Source organism: Salvelinus fontinalis, chromosome 25 (genome assembly GCF_029448725.1).
Source record: "Salvelinus fontinalis isolate EN_2023a chromosome 25, ASM2944872v1, whole genome shotgun sequence".
Lineage (NCBI taxonomy): Eukaryota > Metazoa > Chordata > Actinopteri > Salmoniformes > Salmonidae > Salvelinus > Salvelinus fontinalis.
In genome coordinates, this window is record NC_074689.1 from 29,977,986 (window position 1) to 29,993,322 (window position 15,337).

The following is a 15,337-nucleotide window of genomic DNA, read 5'->3' on the forward strand; positions in this document are numbered from 1 at the left end:
AAATAAGGCAGGTCACTTGATTTCAACATCTGAACTAAGTGGACAGGCTAGCACGTTGTTCAAACAGTTGGAGACGGACAGAACGGTGTGTTCATAACTATTACACTGGTCTAGCAAACAAATCCAAGTTGGCTAAACTTGAAATATAAAGATCAGCTGGCTACTCAGTAGCATGTGGCCTTGTGCTTGAGAGATTGTTGATGAGGCCTGTGTCCTTTTTCTATAATGCCTGCTACAACAAGTTAGTCAGTATTAGTTCCTGTGCATTATGCATGGTTCTGGGTAAATTTGTAACAAAAAGTGTATTTTCACAGACTTGAAAGCCAGATCAGTGATTATTATATTAGCCTAGGTATAATTCCAAAAGCCCTGAATTCATTAGATTATTGCTGACTGTTTGAAATGCAGTGTATATGATCTTTAAATTGTACAAAGCTTATTTAGATAAAACATTAGATTTTTTTTAATAGAGATATCGTAAATCGCCCATAAGGTTGAAAAAAATATATATTTTTAGGCCATATCGCCAAGCGCTAACTTTAACGTACATTATGTGAAAATGCTGCGTTTATGTTTTGTAGTCAAAAGGAAGTTACGCTGTTGTTCCAATGGCATCATCTGGTGTGCATCATGTGATCTTAACCAATTAGCAGACAATGACTATTCATAATTGGTTGAAATCACGACACATCAGATTATGCCATTGGGGGAAAAAGTATTCCGTTTTGACTACAAAACATAGAAACGTGTATACGATGATATTGGAGATGATAATATGAAGTTGAAAAAAGGTAAAGGAACATCTCACACAACAGATGGCCTGGGACGTGGACTTGTTTCAACATGGGACCACATGTGAGGTTTGAAAGCCTCTGACAAACATTTATTTTGGAGTGACCTGCCATGGACCATTAGGTTAACATTAGGCTAAAGGCTGCAAAAAATGTTTCCAAACATTTCATCCAATGAGAAAGTAATATACATTTCCGTTTAACACACTGCGAAAGCATAAAAAGGGTGATTTGAGTGAATTTCATAATACACATGACCAAAAGTATGTGGACACCTGCTTTTCGAACATCTCATTCCAAAATCATGGGCATTAATGTGGAGTTGGTCCCCCCTTTGCTGCTATAACAGCCTCCACTCTTCTGTGAAGGCTTTCCACAAGATGTTGGATCATTGCTGCTGGGACTTGCTTTCATTCAGCAATAAGAGCATTAGTGAGGTCGGGCACTGATGTTGGGCGACTAGGCCTGGCTCGCATCCGGCGTTCCAATTCATCTGAAAGGTCTTCGATGGGATTGATGTCAGTGCTCTGTGCAGGCCAGTCAAGTTCTTCCACACCGATCTCGAGAAACCATTTCTGTATGGGGGCATTGTCATGATGAAACAGGAAAGGGCCTCCCCCAAACTGTTGCCACAAAGTTGGAAGCACTGAATTGTCTACAATGTCATTGTATGCTGTAGCGTTAATATTTCCCTTCACTCGAACTAAGGGGCCTTGCCCGAACCATGAAAAACAGCCCCAGACCATTATTCCTCCTCCACCAAACTTCACAGTTGGCACTATGCATTGGAGCAGGTAGCGTTCTCCTGGCATCCGCCAAACCCAGATTCGTCGGTCGGACTGCCAGACGGTGAAGCTTGATTCATCTCTCCAGAGAATGCGTTTCCACGACTCCAGTGTCCAATGGCGGCGAGCTTTACAACACTCCAGCCGACAGTTTGCATTGCGCCTGGTGATCTTAGGCTTGTGTGCGGCTGCTCGGCCATGGAAACCGGCCATGGAAACTCATTTCAAGAAACTCCCTACGAACTGTTATTGTGCTGATGTTGCTTCCAGAGGCAGTTTGGAACTCGGTAGTGAGTGTTGCAACCGAGGACAGAGGATTTTTATGCTCTACACGATGGTCCCGTTCTGTGGGCTTGTGTGACCTACCACTTCGCAGCTGAGCCGTTGTTGCTCCTAGACATTTCCACTTCAATAACAGCACTTAGCTGACCAGTGCAAATATTGCAGGGCAGAATATTTAATTTTTAATACACCTGTCAGCAATGATTTGGATGAAATAGCCAAATCTACTAATTTGAAGGGGTGTCCACATACTTTTGTATATATATAGTGTACCTACGTGACACTCACTGACAATATAGTCTACACCAAGTCAAGGCTGTTTGTTTCACATCTATATTGTAATCTAGTTGTCCTCATTCTCCCAGTGGAACACAGGATCTATACTCACATGTTTGTGAGGCCAGCTGGAGGTGGTCGGGGCAGAGGAGGGTGTGTCGGCGCAGGTCCTGGAATGTTCCGGCGGCGGCAGCGCAGGGGAAATGGTACGAGCGGCAGCAGCCCTCCTCACAGCACTTGATGGATGCCCCAAGGCGCTTACAGTATGCACAGCACTGCAAAACAGAGAGAGAGCATGAGACAGCGAAAGAGAGAAAGACAATGGTTAAGAAAGCTAGTTCGAATACTTCGTTTTTCCTAGTTCACTCAATAACGCCTATAAAAATACAACCTGATCATTTGAGAAGAAACCAGGGCTATTCAGTGATTTGAAACCTTTTGAAAAGTTACAGATTGAAATGGAACAAGTAGAGCCTGACAATTGCCTTTCAAGGTAACAGACAATCATATCGGTTCTATACAATACATTCCAAATTGGAACGTTTTGAACAGACCCCTGGTTGAGCTGCTCAGATTGTCAGGCATCGTGATTGGAGGCTGGAACCATATGCTTCGTATTTACGGCCAATTAACCACTGGCTCCATATTTCAGTTTCAGCACTTACTACAAGCTTTACAAAAATGTCACACTAATTCACGCGTTGACGACAATCGCTAGGTATTGACATATTTCAGCTCTAACCCCTCCGCCCCCCAGCCTAAAAAGCATTGGTGCTTTTCCACATAAAATCTCATTCTTTTTTGTCAGGCCTCGCCAGTGAAATTAAGAAAATAAAAGCATATTGGATTCAAAAGCCAGGTTCAAATTGAAGCCAACCTCTGTAATAGTAGAGAACTGCGATTATAGTAAAAAAACAGAGTGCCTAAATGAGGGGCTCTGGTCAAGGCAAGCGAACCTGGCTCTGGCACCTGAATATACATTGACATTTCCGTGGCCAGAGAAAGAGAGTTCTCCTTTGAATAATGAAAACTGTCAAGAGCCTAGAAAGAATGGGGCCTTGAAGTTAAAATGGTTCAAGTCAGCACTTATGTTGCTCACTCTCTCCTTCTCTTTTTTAGCTTTCTCTGCCTCTCCTTAGTTCTAGCAAACCCTTGTCTAGCAAACACCAAACCCAAAAACCTGCAAATACCTTTTAACACCAAGTGTTAGACAACGATCGCCCATGAGCCAGCGGCTTCCTGGGGGCATCATGGGAAGGAAATCCTGTGGCATGTTGTCGTATGCGGGACCATGCCCGGTTCGGGACAACACAGACAATAACTTATTACCAAAGAAATATAATTATTAGTATTATTATTCAAGTCAATGTTCTGTAATTCTATTGATATGCTTACTATACACATCAAGTCCCTTGATATGGCATAGGGAATAATGAAGGAAAAAGTGATTCCCTTCAAAATAATGACACCACCCTCTCTTCAAACCTTAATCCTCCGTTGTTTTGTTGAAAATAATCAAGCAAGACTGCTGTAATCGCATTACAGTGTGGTCCGGGGTTCTCTTACATAATCTACACTAAAGCAGAAATATTAAAACAATGTAACTGGAGAGTCTCCATCTCGCCATACTGGCTTGAGCCCACTTCTCCCACAACGCCCCAAAGAGTAATGGCTGAGGCAAAATGATAGTGGCCCACCCCTACAAACCCTCCCTCCTCTACAAATAGCCAAAATGGCTACCGTCCAAATGGAGCAAACCAGAGAGGAGAAATGCAATGGATGGATATCTGGTCCAGTGCTACTTAGAATAGAACAACAAGTTGGACCAGCCTGGTATCATATAACCGTGGTTTCACCATTGTGCTAACCCAAACCGTACTGTGCTGGCTTGGAAATGTTCTTTTCACATTGTCCTTTCCAGGACGGTTCTGGCCACTTTGGGGGAAGCGTAACCAGGGAAGCACAGTACAGCTTGGCTCAGTAGTATGAAGAGGGTCATTATAAAATTGCTTCTTCAAGTTAATGATAAGCACGCACCCATTAAGAAACTGACCGTAAAAAAACATCTAAATCTCAGTGATTGATGAGGAATTCAAAAACTGCACAAAGGGAATGGCAAATAAGTCTGGCTGCACAGTTGATTGGCAAACTTACTGTAATTGCCAATTACGTTTTCATTGGCAAGAATAGCAAACTTAGGCATGACATGCCAACAAACTCTGCACCTTCCTATCCATGCATTAATGAAAAATTATGAAAGACAAGCATTGTCATTTCTAGTGTGGAAGGGGTGTAAAAAATGATTGTTGTCTATCAATAATGACAAACCACCTGGTACTGACAACTTGGATGGAAAATGACTGAAGATGGTAGCGAACTACACTGAGTAACACCTTTATAATAATATTGACTTCAGAACAGCCTCAGCCTTCATTCCACTAAGCGAACATATGGAATTGTTTAAAGAGTCAAACCAAGGATCATTTAGCCATTTGATTTAGAATTTTAAGAACACTTATGGTATCCCCAAAAAATTATGTAACAAATATTTGATGAAACATTGAATATGTCATTAATGCTATTAGCCCATAGAATAACAGATTCCTAACATGGTACAGATGTTACCCTCCCAAAAATCGAAAGGAAGTTTGTTCTGATGTGTCCGTCCTACATCTGAGAGATATAAGAAAGACCAGGAAACTATATACTGTATTATTTTTGTTTTACAGGTATTGAACCCCTTATTTTCGTAATCCCAGATATACTTCCATCACATTTTTTAAACTGGTACTGGGGACTTTCAGACGAGTCTTTCAACTTCTATCTCAAGGCCATTCGACTGTTAAACAACCATCACTAGCTCATTAGAGGCTGCTGCCTATAGGCATAGACTAGAAATCACTGGCCACTTTAAGGAATGGAACACTAGTCACTTAATGTTTACATATCTGGCATTACTCCTCTCATATGTATATACTGTATTCTATACTACTCTACGGTATCTTAGTCACTTAATAATGTTTACATATCTGGCATTACTCATCTCATATGTATATACAGTATTCTATACTATTCTACGGTATCTTAGTCCATGCCGCTCTGACATCGCTCGTCCATATATGTATATCGTCTTCATTCATTGCTACTTAGACGTGTGTCTATTGGGTTTATGTTGTGTAATTTGTTAAATATTACTGCACTGTCGGAGCTAGAAGCACAAGCATTTCGCTACACCCGCAATAACATCTGCTAATCACGTGTATGTGACCAATAAAATGTGATTTGAATCTTGTGGGCATCCAAGAGGAAAACAACCGACATGTACGTGACCGTATCACCTTTCCACAGAGATGTGTAGCCCAAACTGTTCGGATGATACAGACAGAAGTTGGCAGAAGAGGCTGTTACGACATCAGATGATTTCTGTGATGCTGTTCTTTCTACAGAGGGGTCATAGTAGTTTGTAGGCCAAGCCATTTGGACGCTACAGACATTTTTGTGAGAAGACTGATTTTCAGGATGTCTCAAGGTCTGACTAACACTGCAGATACCTCTAGCTTAAACAGATGGATTTTGATGGGGATTTCCTTATGATAATTATATTTCCGTGGGGCCACGGAAATTGTAGGAAAAGGGTTAGCCTGTCTCCTCCCCTATACTGATTGAATTTAACAAGTGACACCAATAAGGGCTCATAGACTGAATCCAGGTGAAAGCTATATTTCACAGTAAACAAACTTAACATTGACTTTAAGCATCAAATCAAACTTTATTTGTCACATGCTTCGAAAAAAAAATAGTGTAGACCTTACCGTGAAATGCTTACCTACAAGCCCTTAACCAACAGTGCAGTTCAAGAAGAGTTAAGAAAAGATTTACCTGATAGACTAAAGTTAAAAAAAAAAAAAAAAGTAAAACAATAAGAATAACGATGCTATATAGAGGTGGTACCGGTACCGAGTCAGTGTGAGGGGGTACAAGTTAGATGAGGTAATTTGTACAAGTAGGTATGGGTGAAGTAACTATGCATAGACAATAAACAACGAGTAGCAGCAGTGTACAAAAGGAAGGGGGGAGGGTCAATGAAAATAGTCCGGTGGCGAATGTATTAACTGTTCAGCAGTCTTACGGCAGAAGCTGTTGAGAAGCCTTTTGGTCCTAGACTTGGCGCTGAAAGAAATTGATATTAAAGAGGTAGTGGGAGCTGTTCTGTTAGACTTCAGTGCAAGGTTTTGACATTATCGATCATAGTCTGCTGTTGAAAACTTGTGTTATGGCTTTACATCCTTTGCCATATTGTGGATCGATAGTTACCCATCTATCAGAAAACAGAGGGTATTCTTTATTAATGGAAGCCTATCTAACACAAAGTAAACCTCAAGGTAGCTGTCTTGGCCTCTTACTCTCCTATTTTTACTATTGACCTACCTACCACTAACCTTGAGTAAAGCCTGTGTGTCTATGTATGCTGATGACTCAACATTAGATACCACAGCCAGTGAAATCCCTGCAAGTTAAAGAGCTGCAGTCAGTTTTAGAATGAGTGGATAGTAATAAGCTCATCTTAAATATATTTTAAAAAACATTGTATTTGGGACAAAACATTTGCTAACCCTAAACCTCATCTAAATCTTGTAAAGAATAATGTGGCAATTGAACAATTGGAGGAGACTAAACTGCTTGTCTAACCCTAGATTTTAAACTGACATTTCAGCTTGCGACTGGAACGAGCTGACACAAACATTCAAACTGGACAGTTTTATCTCAATCTCTTCATTCAAAGACTCAATCATGTACACTCTTACTGACAGTTGTGGCTGTTTGTGTGATGTGTTGTTGTCTCCACCTTCTTGCCCTTTGTGCTGTTGTCTTTGCCCAATAAAGTTTGTACCATGTTGTTGTTATGTTGCTACCATGCTGTGTTGTCGTCTTAGTGTTGTCTCTTTTCATGACGTGTGTTTTGTCCTATATTTATATTTTATTTATTTTTTATCCCAGCCTCTGTCCCCGCAGAAGGCCTTCTGGTAGGCCGTCATTGTAAATAAGAATGTGTTCTTAACTGACTAGCCTAGTTAAATAAAGGTTAAATAAAAATACAAAATGCAACAGTAGCTAAGATGGAGAAATCACAAACAAGTCCAACAGGCCCTAGTTTATCACACCTGGACTACTGGTCAGTTGTGCCACAAAGGACGCAGGCAAATTACAGTTCAACCAGAACCTAAATGAACATGGAGAGTCAATATCAATAAAACACATGTCAATCTCTCCTGACTCAAAGTATAGGAGAGATTGACTGCATCACTACTCATCTTTGTGAGAGGCATTGACGTGTTTAAAGCACTGAACTGTCTGTTCAAACAGCGAACACACAGCGAACACTCATACCCTATAAGAAATGCCACCAGGAGTCTCTTCACAGTCCAAGTCCAGAACAGACTCTGGGATAAACACAGTACTACATAGAGCAATGACTACATGGAACTCTTTCACATCAAGTAACTAAATCGAGCACGGCACAACGCGGACTGTGAAGAGGCACGCATACGCACACACAAACTGTAATAATATTGAAATATATCTCATACTGTAAATTTGTAGTAATAGAGCAATGTACATAATGCACAATGTCTAGTTTGATGTACTCTTATTTATGTAGGCCTTTGTTGCCTTGTCAGCAACTAATGGGGATCCTTAATAAATACTAGTGATACAACACCATACTCAAGTACAACTTAGAAACCCATTGATTTAACATTTTAAATATCTAGCAAAATGACAACATATCCAACTACCTATGCAAATCTAATAGAATAACCTAACACACGTTGCTAGTGAGTTCACAAAAATCTGGCCGGTGTCGTGTTGGGCCTGTCGGCAGACATATCAATGAGTCAGTCGGGCATACAGTAATCTTTCCTCTCGAAAGCTGGCACTTCAACAGGAGATGAGGCGATGGCATCTTAAAAATCAGGGCTACATTGTAAGGGTCTGAAAGATTATCCTGATGTCCTAATGCCAGGTTTTTTTTTCATGGCTCACTGCTAGACCCTGTCAACTCACACTGGAGGGGCAGAATACCACCGGTGGAAAGGGAGGGAGGCAACTGCCTGGGCAACCAACCCAGCCTGCCGGCCTCGTCGGCCGAGAAACAATGGTGTTTCTGTAGTGCTATTAGCACAAGCTCTCACACACATTGATAGCTACACTATGTATAGTTAGATACACACTCATCCATAAGGTACACAGTGCCTTTAGAAAGTATTCATACCCCTTGATGTTTTTCCTCTCACCCATCTACACACAATACCCCATAATGACAGAATACAAAAATATTTTGAAATATTTGCTAATTTATTGACAATGAAATACAGATTCATTTACATAAATATTCACACACTTGAGTCAATACTTTGTAAAAGCACCTTTAGCAGTGATTACAGCTGTGAGTCTTTATGTAAGTCTCCAAGAGCTATGCATATCTGGATTGTACAATATTTGCCCATTATTCTTTTTAAACATCTAAAAGCTCTGTGAAGTTGATTGATGATCATTGCAAGACAGCCATTTTCAAGGGTTGGCATAGATTTTCAAGACGATTTAAGTCAAAAGTGTAACTAGGCCACTAAGGAACATTGAATGTCATCTTGGTAAGCAACTCCAGCATATATTTGACCTTGTGTTTAAGTCTATGGTGCTTTTGAAAGGTGATTTTGTCTCCCAGTGTCTGTTGAAAAGCAGACGAAAGGTTTTTCTCTAGGATTTTGCCTGTGATTATAGCTTATAGATTTTTTTATCCTAAAAAACTCCCTAGTGTTTGCCGATGACCAGCATACCCATAACATGATACAGCCACCACCAAGCTTGAAAATATGTGGTACTGAGTGGTGCATTGTGTTTGATTTGCCCCGAACATAATGATTTGTATTCAGGACAAAAATATAATTTCTTTGCCACATCACATTCACAGTGTTCCTTTACTTTGTTTTTTACTTTACTTTTTACTTTGTTGCAAACAGGGTGCATATTTTGGAATATTTGTATTCTGTACATGGTTCTTTCTTTTGACTGTCATTTAGGTTAGTATTGTGGAGTAACTACAATGTTATTCATCTATCCTCAGTTCTCACATCACAACCATTAAATGCTAATTATTTTCAAAATCATCATTGGCCTCATGGTGAAATCCCTGAGCAAATTCCTTCCTCTTCGGCAAATCATTTAGGAAGGATGCCTGTAGTGACTGGATGTATTGATACACGAGACAAAGTCTAATTTATAACTTCACCATGCTCAAAGGGATATACAGTGTCTGCTTTTTTAAATGTTTACATATTTACCAATCTGTGCCCTTCTCTGCGAGGCATTGAAAAACCTCCCTGGTCTTTGTGGTTGAATCTGTGCATGAAAATCACTACTCGATTGAGGGATCTTACAGATAATTGTATGTGTGGGGTACAGAGCTGGGGTAGTCATTCAAAAATCATGTCAACCACTATTATTGAACACAAGTCCATGCAACTGATGTGATATATTAAGCACATGTTTACTCCTGAACTCATTTAGGATTGCCATAACAAAGGGGTTGAATACTTATTGCCTTAAGACATTTGAACTTTTCATTCTTTATTTATTTCTGAAATGTTCGACAAACAAAATTCCACTTTGACATTATGGACTATTGTGTGTAGAACAATGACACAAAACGTACATTTAATAAATTTCAAATTCAGGCGGTAACAACAAAATGTAGAAAAAGTCAAGTGTGAACATTTTCTGAAGGCACTGTACATACTCATCCATAAAGACACTCACACAAAGACTCTAGTGTATGCACACACACACACACACACACACACACACACACACACACACACACACACACACACACACACACACACACACACACACACACACACACACACACACACACACACACACACACACACACACACACACACACACACACACACACACACACACACACACACACACACACACACACACACACACACACACACACACCAGCCTGACATTTCAGCTGACAGCTAAAGGAGCAATCTGCCGATAGTGTTGCTGATTTAGGGTGTAAATGCAATCAGGCGAACATGATATGGAGGTGAGGACGGCATGTGTGTGTGTGGGTTGTGCGTGCGTCAGCAGTGTACATGTATGAATTTCAGAACTGGGTGAGTGTATAGCAGGCTGCAGCATCTGAGTGTACAAATAAAAGTCTATGTGAGGTATATTCCAGTGTGTGTGTCAGCGTTACCATTAAGGAAATTGTGGCGCTGGACATTTGACTGGCAGCATTTTAAATTTACCAGACCCATATGATTTGGGTGCATAAGCTGATTAGTGCTCAGAATGACAGAAATCACATTTAGATTATAGTAATTCATATTTCACAGAACAAGTCGAAAGGATGCAACGATGTGCGGTGATTCTTACCAAATTCTGATGTTAGAATAACTGTCCACGTTTACTTTGTCAGCCAACAAGACGAGTAAAGCACAGCAAAATCACTAGCCTACTGTATGTTAATCTACTATCCCCCATAGTAAAAAAAGTTTACCTATTCTATGCCGGTCTAGCGATGGTTCTGTACTGCTGCAGCTCATTTCGTGGCAAAGTTTACAAATAACAAATAATAGACGCAAACTATATACTGTAATTACTCATATACTTACTACTTTGCAGTTGAAATGTAATTGAGAAGGTTTTGGGGATAGCATTTCTTTCAACCCAAAAGAGTTAAATCATAACAACTGGAGTGATAGACAAATGTGCGCACCACACAGGAAGACAGAGGCAATAACGCTGGAAATTAATGGACAGATATTGTGTTAGATTTGGCTTTTGAAGCCAATAGTGGCTAACCAGTGGTGGGATAACGTTGTGTTGATTAGATAGTAGCTGGGAGCTTGAAGTGTTTGATACTTGCGAGATTTGGTTATGACAGTTTGCGGTGGAAGGCATGAACATTGCACGTACTTTCAGAAATGTTTAGCAAGCTACTCATAGGAGGGCTGCAAGCTACTGGTAGCTCACGATCAACCTGTTGAAGACCCCTGCTATAGACAGATTTGACTGGTTATGCTTATAGGTCTATCTATATATTTGCGATGGCCACTCCAATACCTTGACTTTGTTGTCCTTAAGCCATTTTGCCATAACTTTGGAAATATGCTAGGGGTCATTGTCCATTTGGAAGACCCATTTGCAACCAAGCTTTAACTTCCTGACCATCTTGAGATGTTGCTTCAATATATCCACATAATTTTCCTTCCTTATGATGCCATCTATTTTGTTTAGTGCACCAGTCCCTCCTGCATCAAAGCACCCCCACAACATGACACTGCCACCCCCGTGCTTCACGGTTGGGATGGTGTTCTTCGGCTTGCAAGCTTCCCCCTTTTTCCTCCAAACAAAACGATGGTCATTATGGCCAAACAGTTCTATTTTTGTTTCATCAGACCAGAGGACATTTCTCCAAAAAGTACGATCTTTGTCCCTATATGCAGTTGCAAACTGTAGTGTGGCTTTTTTATGGCAGGTTTGGAGCAGTGGCTTCTTCCTTGCTGAGAGGCCTTTCAGGTTATGTCGATATAGGGCTCGTTTTACTATGGATATAGATACTTTTGTACCGGTTTCCTCCAGCATCTTCACAAGGTCCTTTGCTGTTGTTCTGTGATTGATTTGCACTTTTCGCACCAAAGTACGTTCATCTCTAGGAGTCAGAACATGTCTCCTTCCTGAGCGGTATGACAGCTGCGTGGTCCCATGGTGTTTATACTTGCGTACTATTGTTTGTATAGATAAATGTGGTGCCTTCAGGCGTTTGGAAATTGCGCTCAAGGATGAAACAGACTTGTGGAGGTCTACAATCTTTTTTCTGAGGCACTGCGTTTGAAGGTAGGCCTTGAAATACATCCACAGGTACACCTCCAATTGACTCAAATTATGTCAATTAGCCTATCAGAAGTTTCTAAAGCCATGACATAATTTTCTGGAATTTTCCAAGCTGTTTAAAGGCACAGTCAACTTAGTGTATGTAAACTACTGAACCACTGGAATTGTGATACAGTGAATTATAAGTGAAATAATCTGTCTGTAAACAATTGTTGGGAAAATTACTTGTGTCATGCACAAAGTAGATGTCCTAACCGACTTGCCAAAACTATAGTTTGTTAACAAGACATTTGTGGAGTGGTTGAAAAACGAGTTTTAATGACTCCAAACTAAGTGTATGTAAACTTCCGACTTCAACTGTATGTGTAGATAGATACATATATACATAGACATATATCTATTCATCCATCCATCCACATATATATAGAAAAGCTGATAAAGAAATAAAGAAATATATTAACTCGTTTTTTACCGGCCAAAAGCCAGCTAACAGAAACCTACGTGTGTTAACCTCCAGAAGTGCTTTCTCCTGACCTTTTCTGCTTCACACTCCAATGAGCCTTATTATAGTGCCAAAGATGACCTTTAACAGGGCCCCATCTAGAGCTCTCACACACAAACACACAACTATAACTGCACTGCCCTCAGCACAGACAACAAACCAAAAATAGGCAGTTTTAAATGTACTGTAACTGTGCCCACACACAAACACACACACACTTCAGTTCAATCCCAATCATACAGTCAGCAGTGTAGTACATGCCGCGTAAAAATAAACACCAGAGGAAGTCATCACATGTTGAGTCCCTCATGTAAGCAGTACTAAAAAACTGTTGTACATGTTAAGATAGTTATATTTTAACTCAGCCAGCAATCAATATCAAGTCCTCACAGCAAAAGTACATGCTAAAATATAGTGAATTAATGACCTGTAATGTGGCCTCCCTCCCCCACTTTTCATTGTGTTAAGTGTTAATGGAAAGTTCCGCTGAGCTAAATTGACACGGTAGCGACACACTACTCTCAATCAATCCAATTTATTTAAAGCCCCTTTTATATCAGCAGATGTCACAAAGTGCTTATACAGAAACCCAGCCTAAAACCCCAAACAGCAAGCAATGCAGATGTAGAAAGTCAGTGGCTAGGAAAAACTCTGCAGAAAAGTCGGAACCTAGGAAGAAACCTAGAGAGGAACCAGGCTATGAGGGGTGGCCAGTCCTCTTCTAGCTGTACTCAAATACTAATAAGACCACTCCCATCCCCAAAAAAGGGGGCTCCGGTGCCCCCTTCAACCTCACACGTTTATTAATACCATTTATGATCAACCGTGAACATAATCAAGACAGTCCACTTACTTCCCGACGTTCCCCTTAAAATCAATTACCCGGTTCGTAATCATAAATCACACAACAAGTTGTCAGTCAAAACATTGTGGAGGCAGCGGTAGTGAAACACAGCTAACCTGAACACTAAGTAGCGTCATTGATTTCACCCTGACACCACGGTACAGTGTGTATGGTGGCCTGGAGACACGGTTCAAACACTCCTTCAACCCCTCAATTATAACGTCGTCTTTCCACAGACCACCGTCATTAGAATGACATTGTGATTGAATGCTTATGACTGATCCATGTCTTCAGTCTTGGCTATATGCACATGAATACTGAGCTGGCAAAGACAGTGTGGTTGATTTTCTGGTCACTTGTTTAAAGACATTGAGGGCAAACACACACAGGGTTGAATCCTAACAACCATACCCTGCATTCTACATCTGCATTGCTTGCTGTTTGAATTAGGCTGGGTTTCTGTACAGCACTTCGAGATATTAGCTGATGTACGAAGGGCTATATAAAATAAACTTGATTGACTTGACTTGATTGATACCCCAAAGTTCTTGTTCTGTAACCACTCACCTCTGTGCTCCCAGAGTCTATGGCTTTGTCCACATAGAGCAGTGAGTCCTGGGCCTCGCCGCGACATACCCCCTCGGACCAGGCGGCACAGTGCAGGTGGGCACAGCACTGGCCTGTGGGGTCAAACAGGGACTGGACGTTGATGTCGTCGGGGAGGCCGATCTGACCAAGCTCGTCCCAGAACTTGGGGGCCGGCTCCTCGCTGAATGGGTCCGTGCTGCCGGGTGCCGAGGAGGAGTGTAGACCACTGTCCGGAGAGCTGACCCTGGAGAGAGAGAGGGGAAAGATCATGTTGAAGGTCAAGTTTATTCTTACCAACATAGCAGTTAATACAAACATGGCAAATTCCTTTCTAAATACACAAGAACATAAATTAATCTAAAGGGCAAAGTACCTAAACTAAGAACACCAAACATCATGTAAAGCATCAAAGAAAAAACTGGCTAATAGAGAAAGAATCACGAGAGAGCCTGGTATCCAATTTAAAGGGAGAGCTTTGTGCATAGTCTGGGATTTACTGGATATATGCGTCTGCTTGGGATGGGGGATGGGATTGCTGTCATTAAAAATCAAATCAAAGTTTATTTGTCACATGACAGAATACAGCAGGCGTAAACCACTCACTTACAAGCTCTTCCACAACCATGCAGAGTTCAATATCAGAGGTACCAAATCGAAAATTGTGGCAGTGGGTAACCTTGTGGTTAGAGCGAGTCCCCGAGCTGACGCGGTACAAATCTGTCATTCTGCCCCAGAACATGGCTGTTAACGCATTGTTCACCAGTAAGCTGTCATTGTGAATAAGAATTTGTTCTTAACTGACTCACCTAGTTAAAAGTAAATTAAAATAAAATAAAACCCTAAAAGCTGTTATCCATGTATATGATCTTTAATTCAAACAGTGCTATGACACCATATCAAGGACAAGGAGTGCTCATTGACATGGTCACCATCACCATCCTCTCCTTCTGGAAGAAAGCATCAGGGTGGAGGTTGTCCCTTGGCTAATGCACAAGGACTGGTTGTTCGAGCCCACACAAGCACAAACATACTAGCTTGCTTGACACACACACACACACACACACACACACACACACATACACACACACACACACACACACACTAGCCAGCCTGAAACACACACAATCTCTCTCCATCCCTGCCGGATGCAGCCTATTCCAGCCAGTCTGGTGTTGTTGGATGAAGGCTCTCAGCCCACAGAGGAGCGGAAAAAAGTGGGAATTACCATTTAAAAAGAGAGACCCCGGTTTGAGGAAGCCCTTTGCCCAGCGCTGGGCAACAGTAGGGTGCTAGGGATGAAAGGCTACTGTATACTACCCCCCCCCCCCCCACACAGAAAACACACACACACAAACAG

General features: G+C 41.2%; 2 protein-coding genes across 12 annotated transcripts in view; both read right to left on the reverse strand.

The window, feature by feature from the left end:
- The window catches only part of kmt2ca (lysine (K)-specific methyltransferase 2Ca), a 230,290-nt gene that overhangs the window by 133,090 nt on the left and 81,863 nt on the right, over positions 1–15,337 (reverse strand). For all 11 annotated transcript variants that reach the window (XM_055881823.1, XM_055881825.1, XM_055881829.1 and 8 more), the window contains 2 exons: positions 13,960–14,224; positions 2,247–2,409 (listed from right to left, as the gene is read on the reverse strand). In XM_055881823.1, coding sequence (XP_055737798.1) covers positions 2,247–2,409; positions 13,960–14,224 — 428 coding nt within the window. The remainder of the gene's footprint in view (positions 1–2,246; positions 2,410–13,959; positions 14,225–15,337) is intronic.
- The window catches only part of LOC129823091 (uncharacterized), a 97,344-nt gene that overhangs the window by 65,007 nt on the left and 17,000 nt on the right, over positions 1–15,337 (reverse strand). The window lies entirely within an intron of this gene.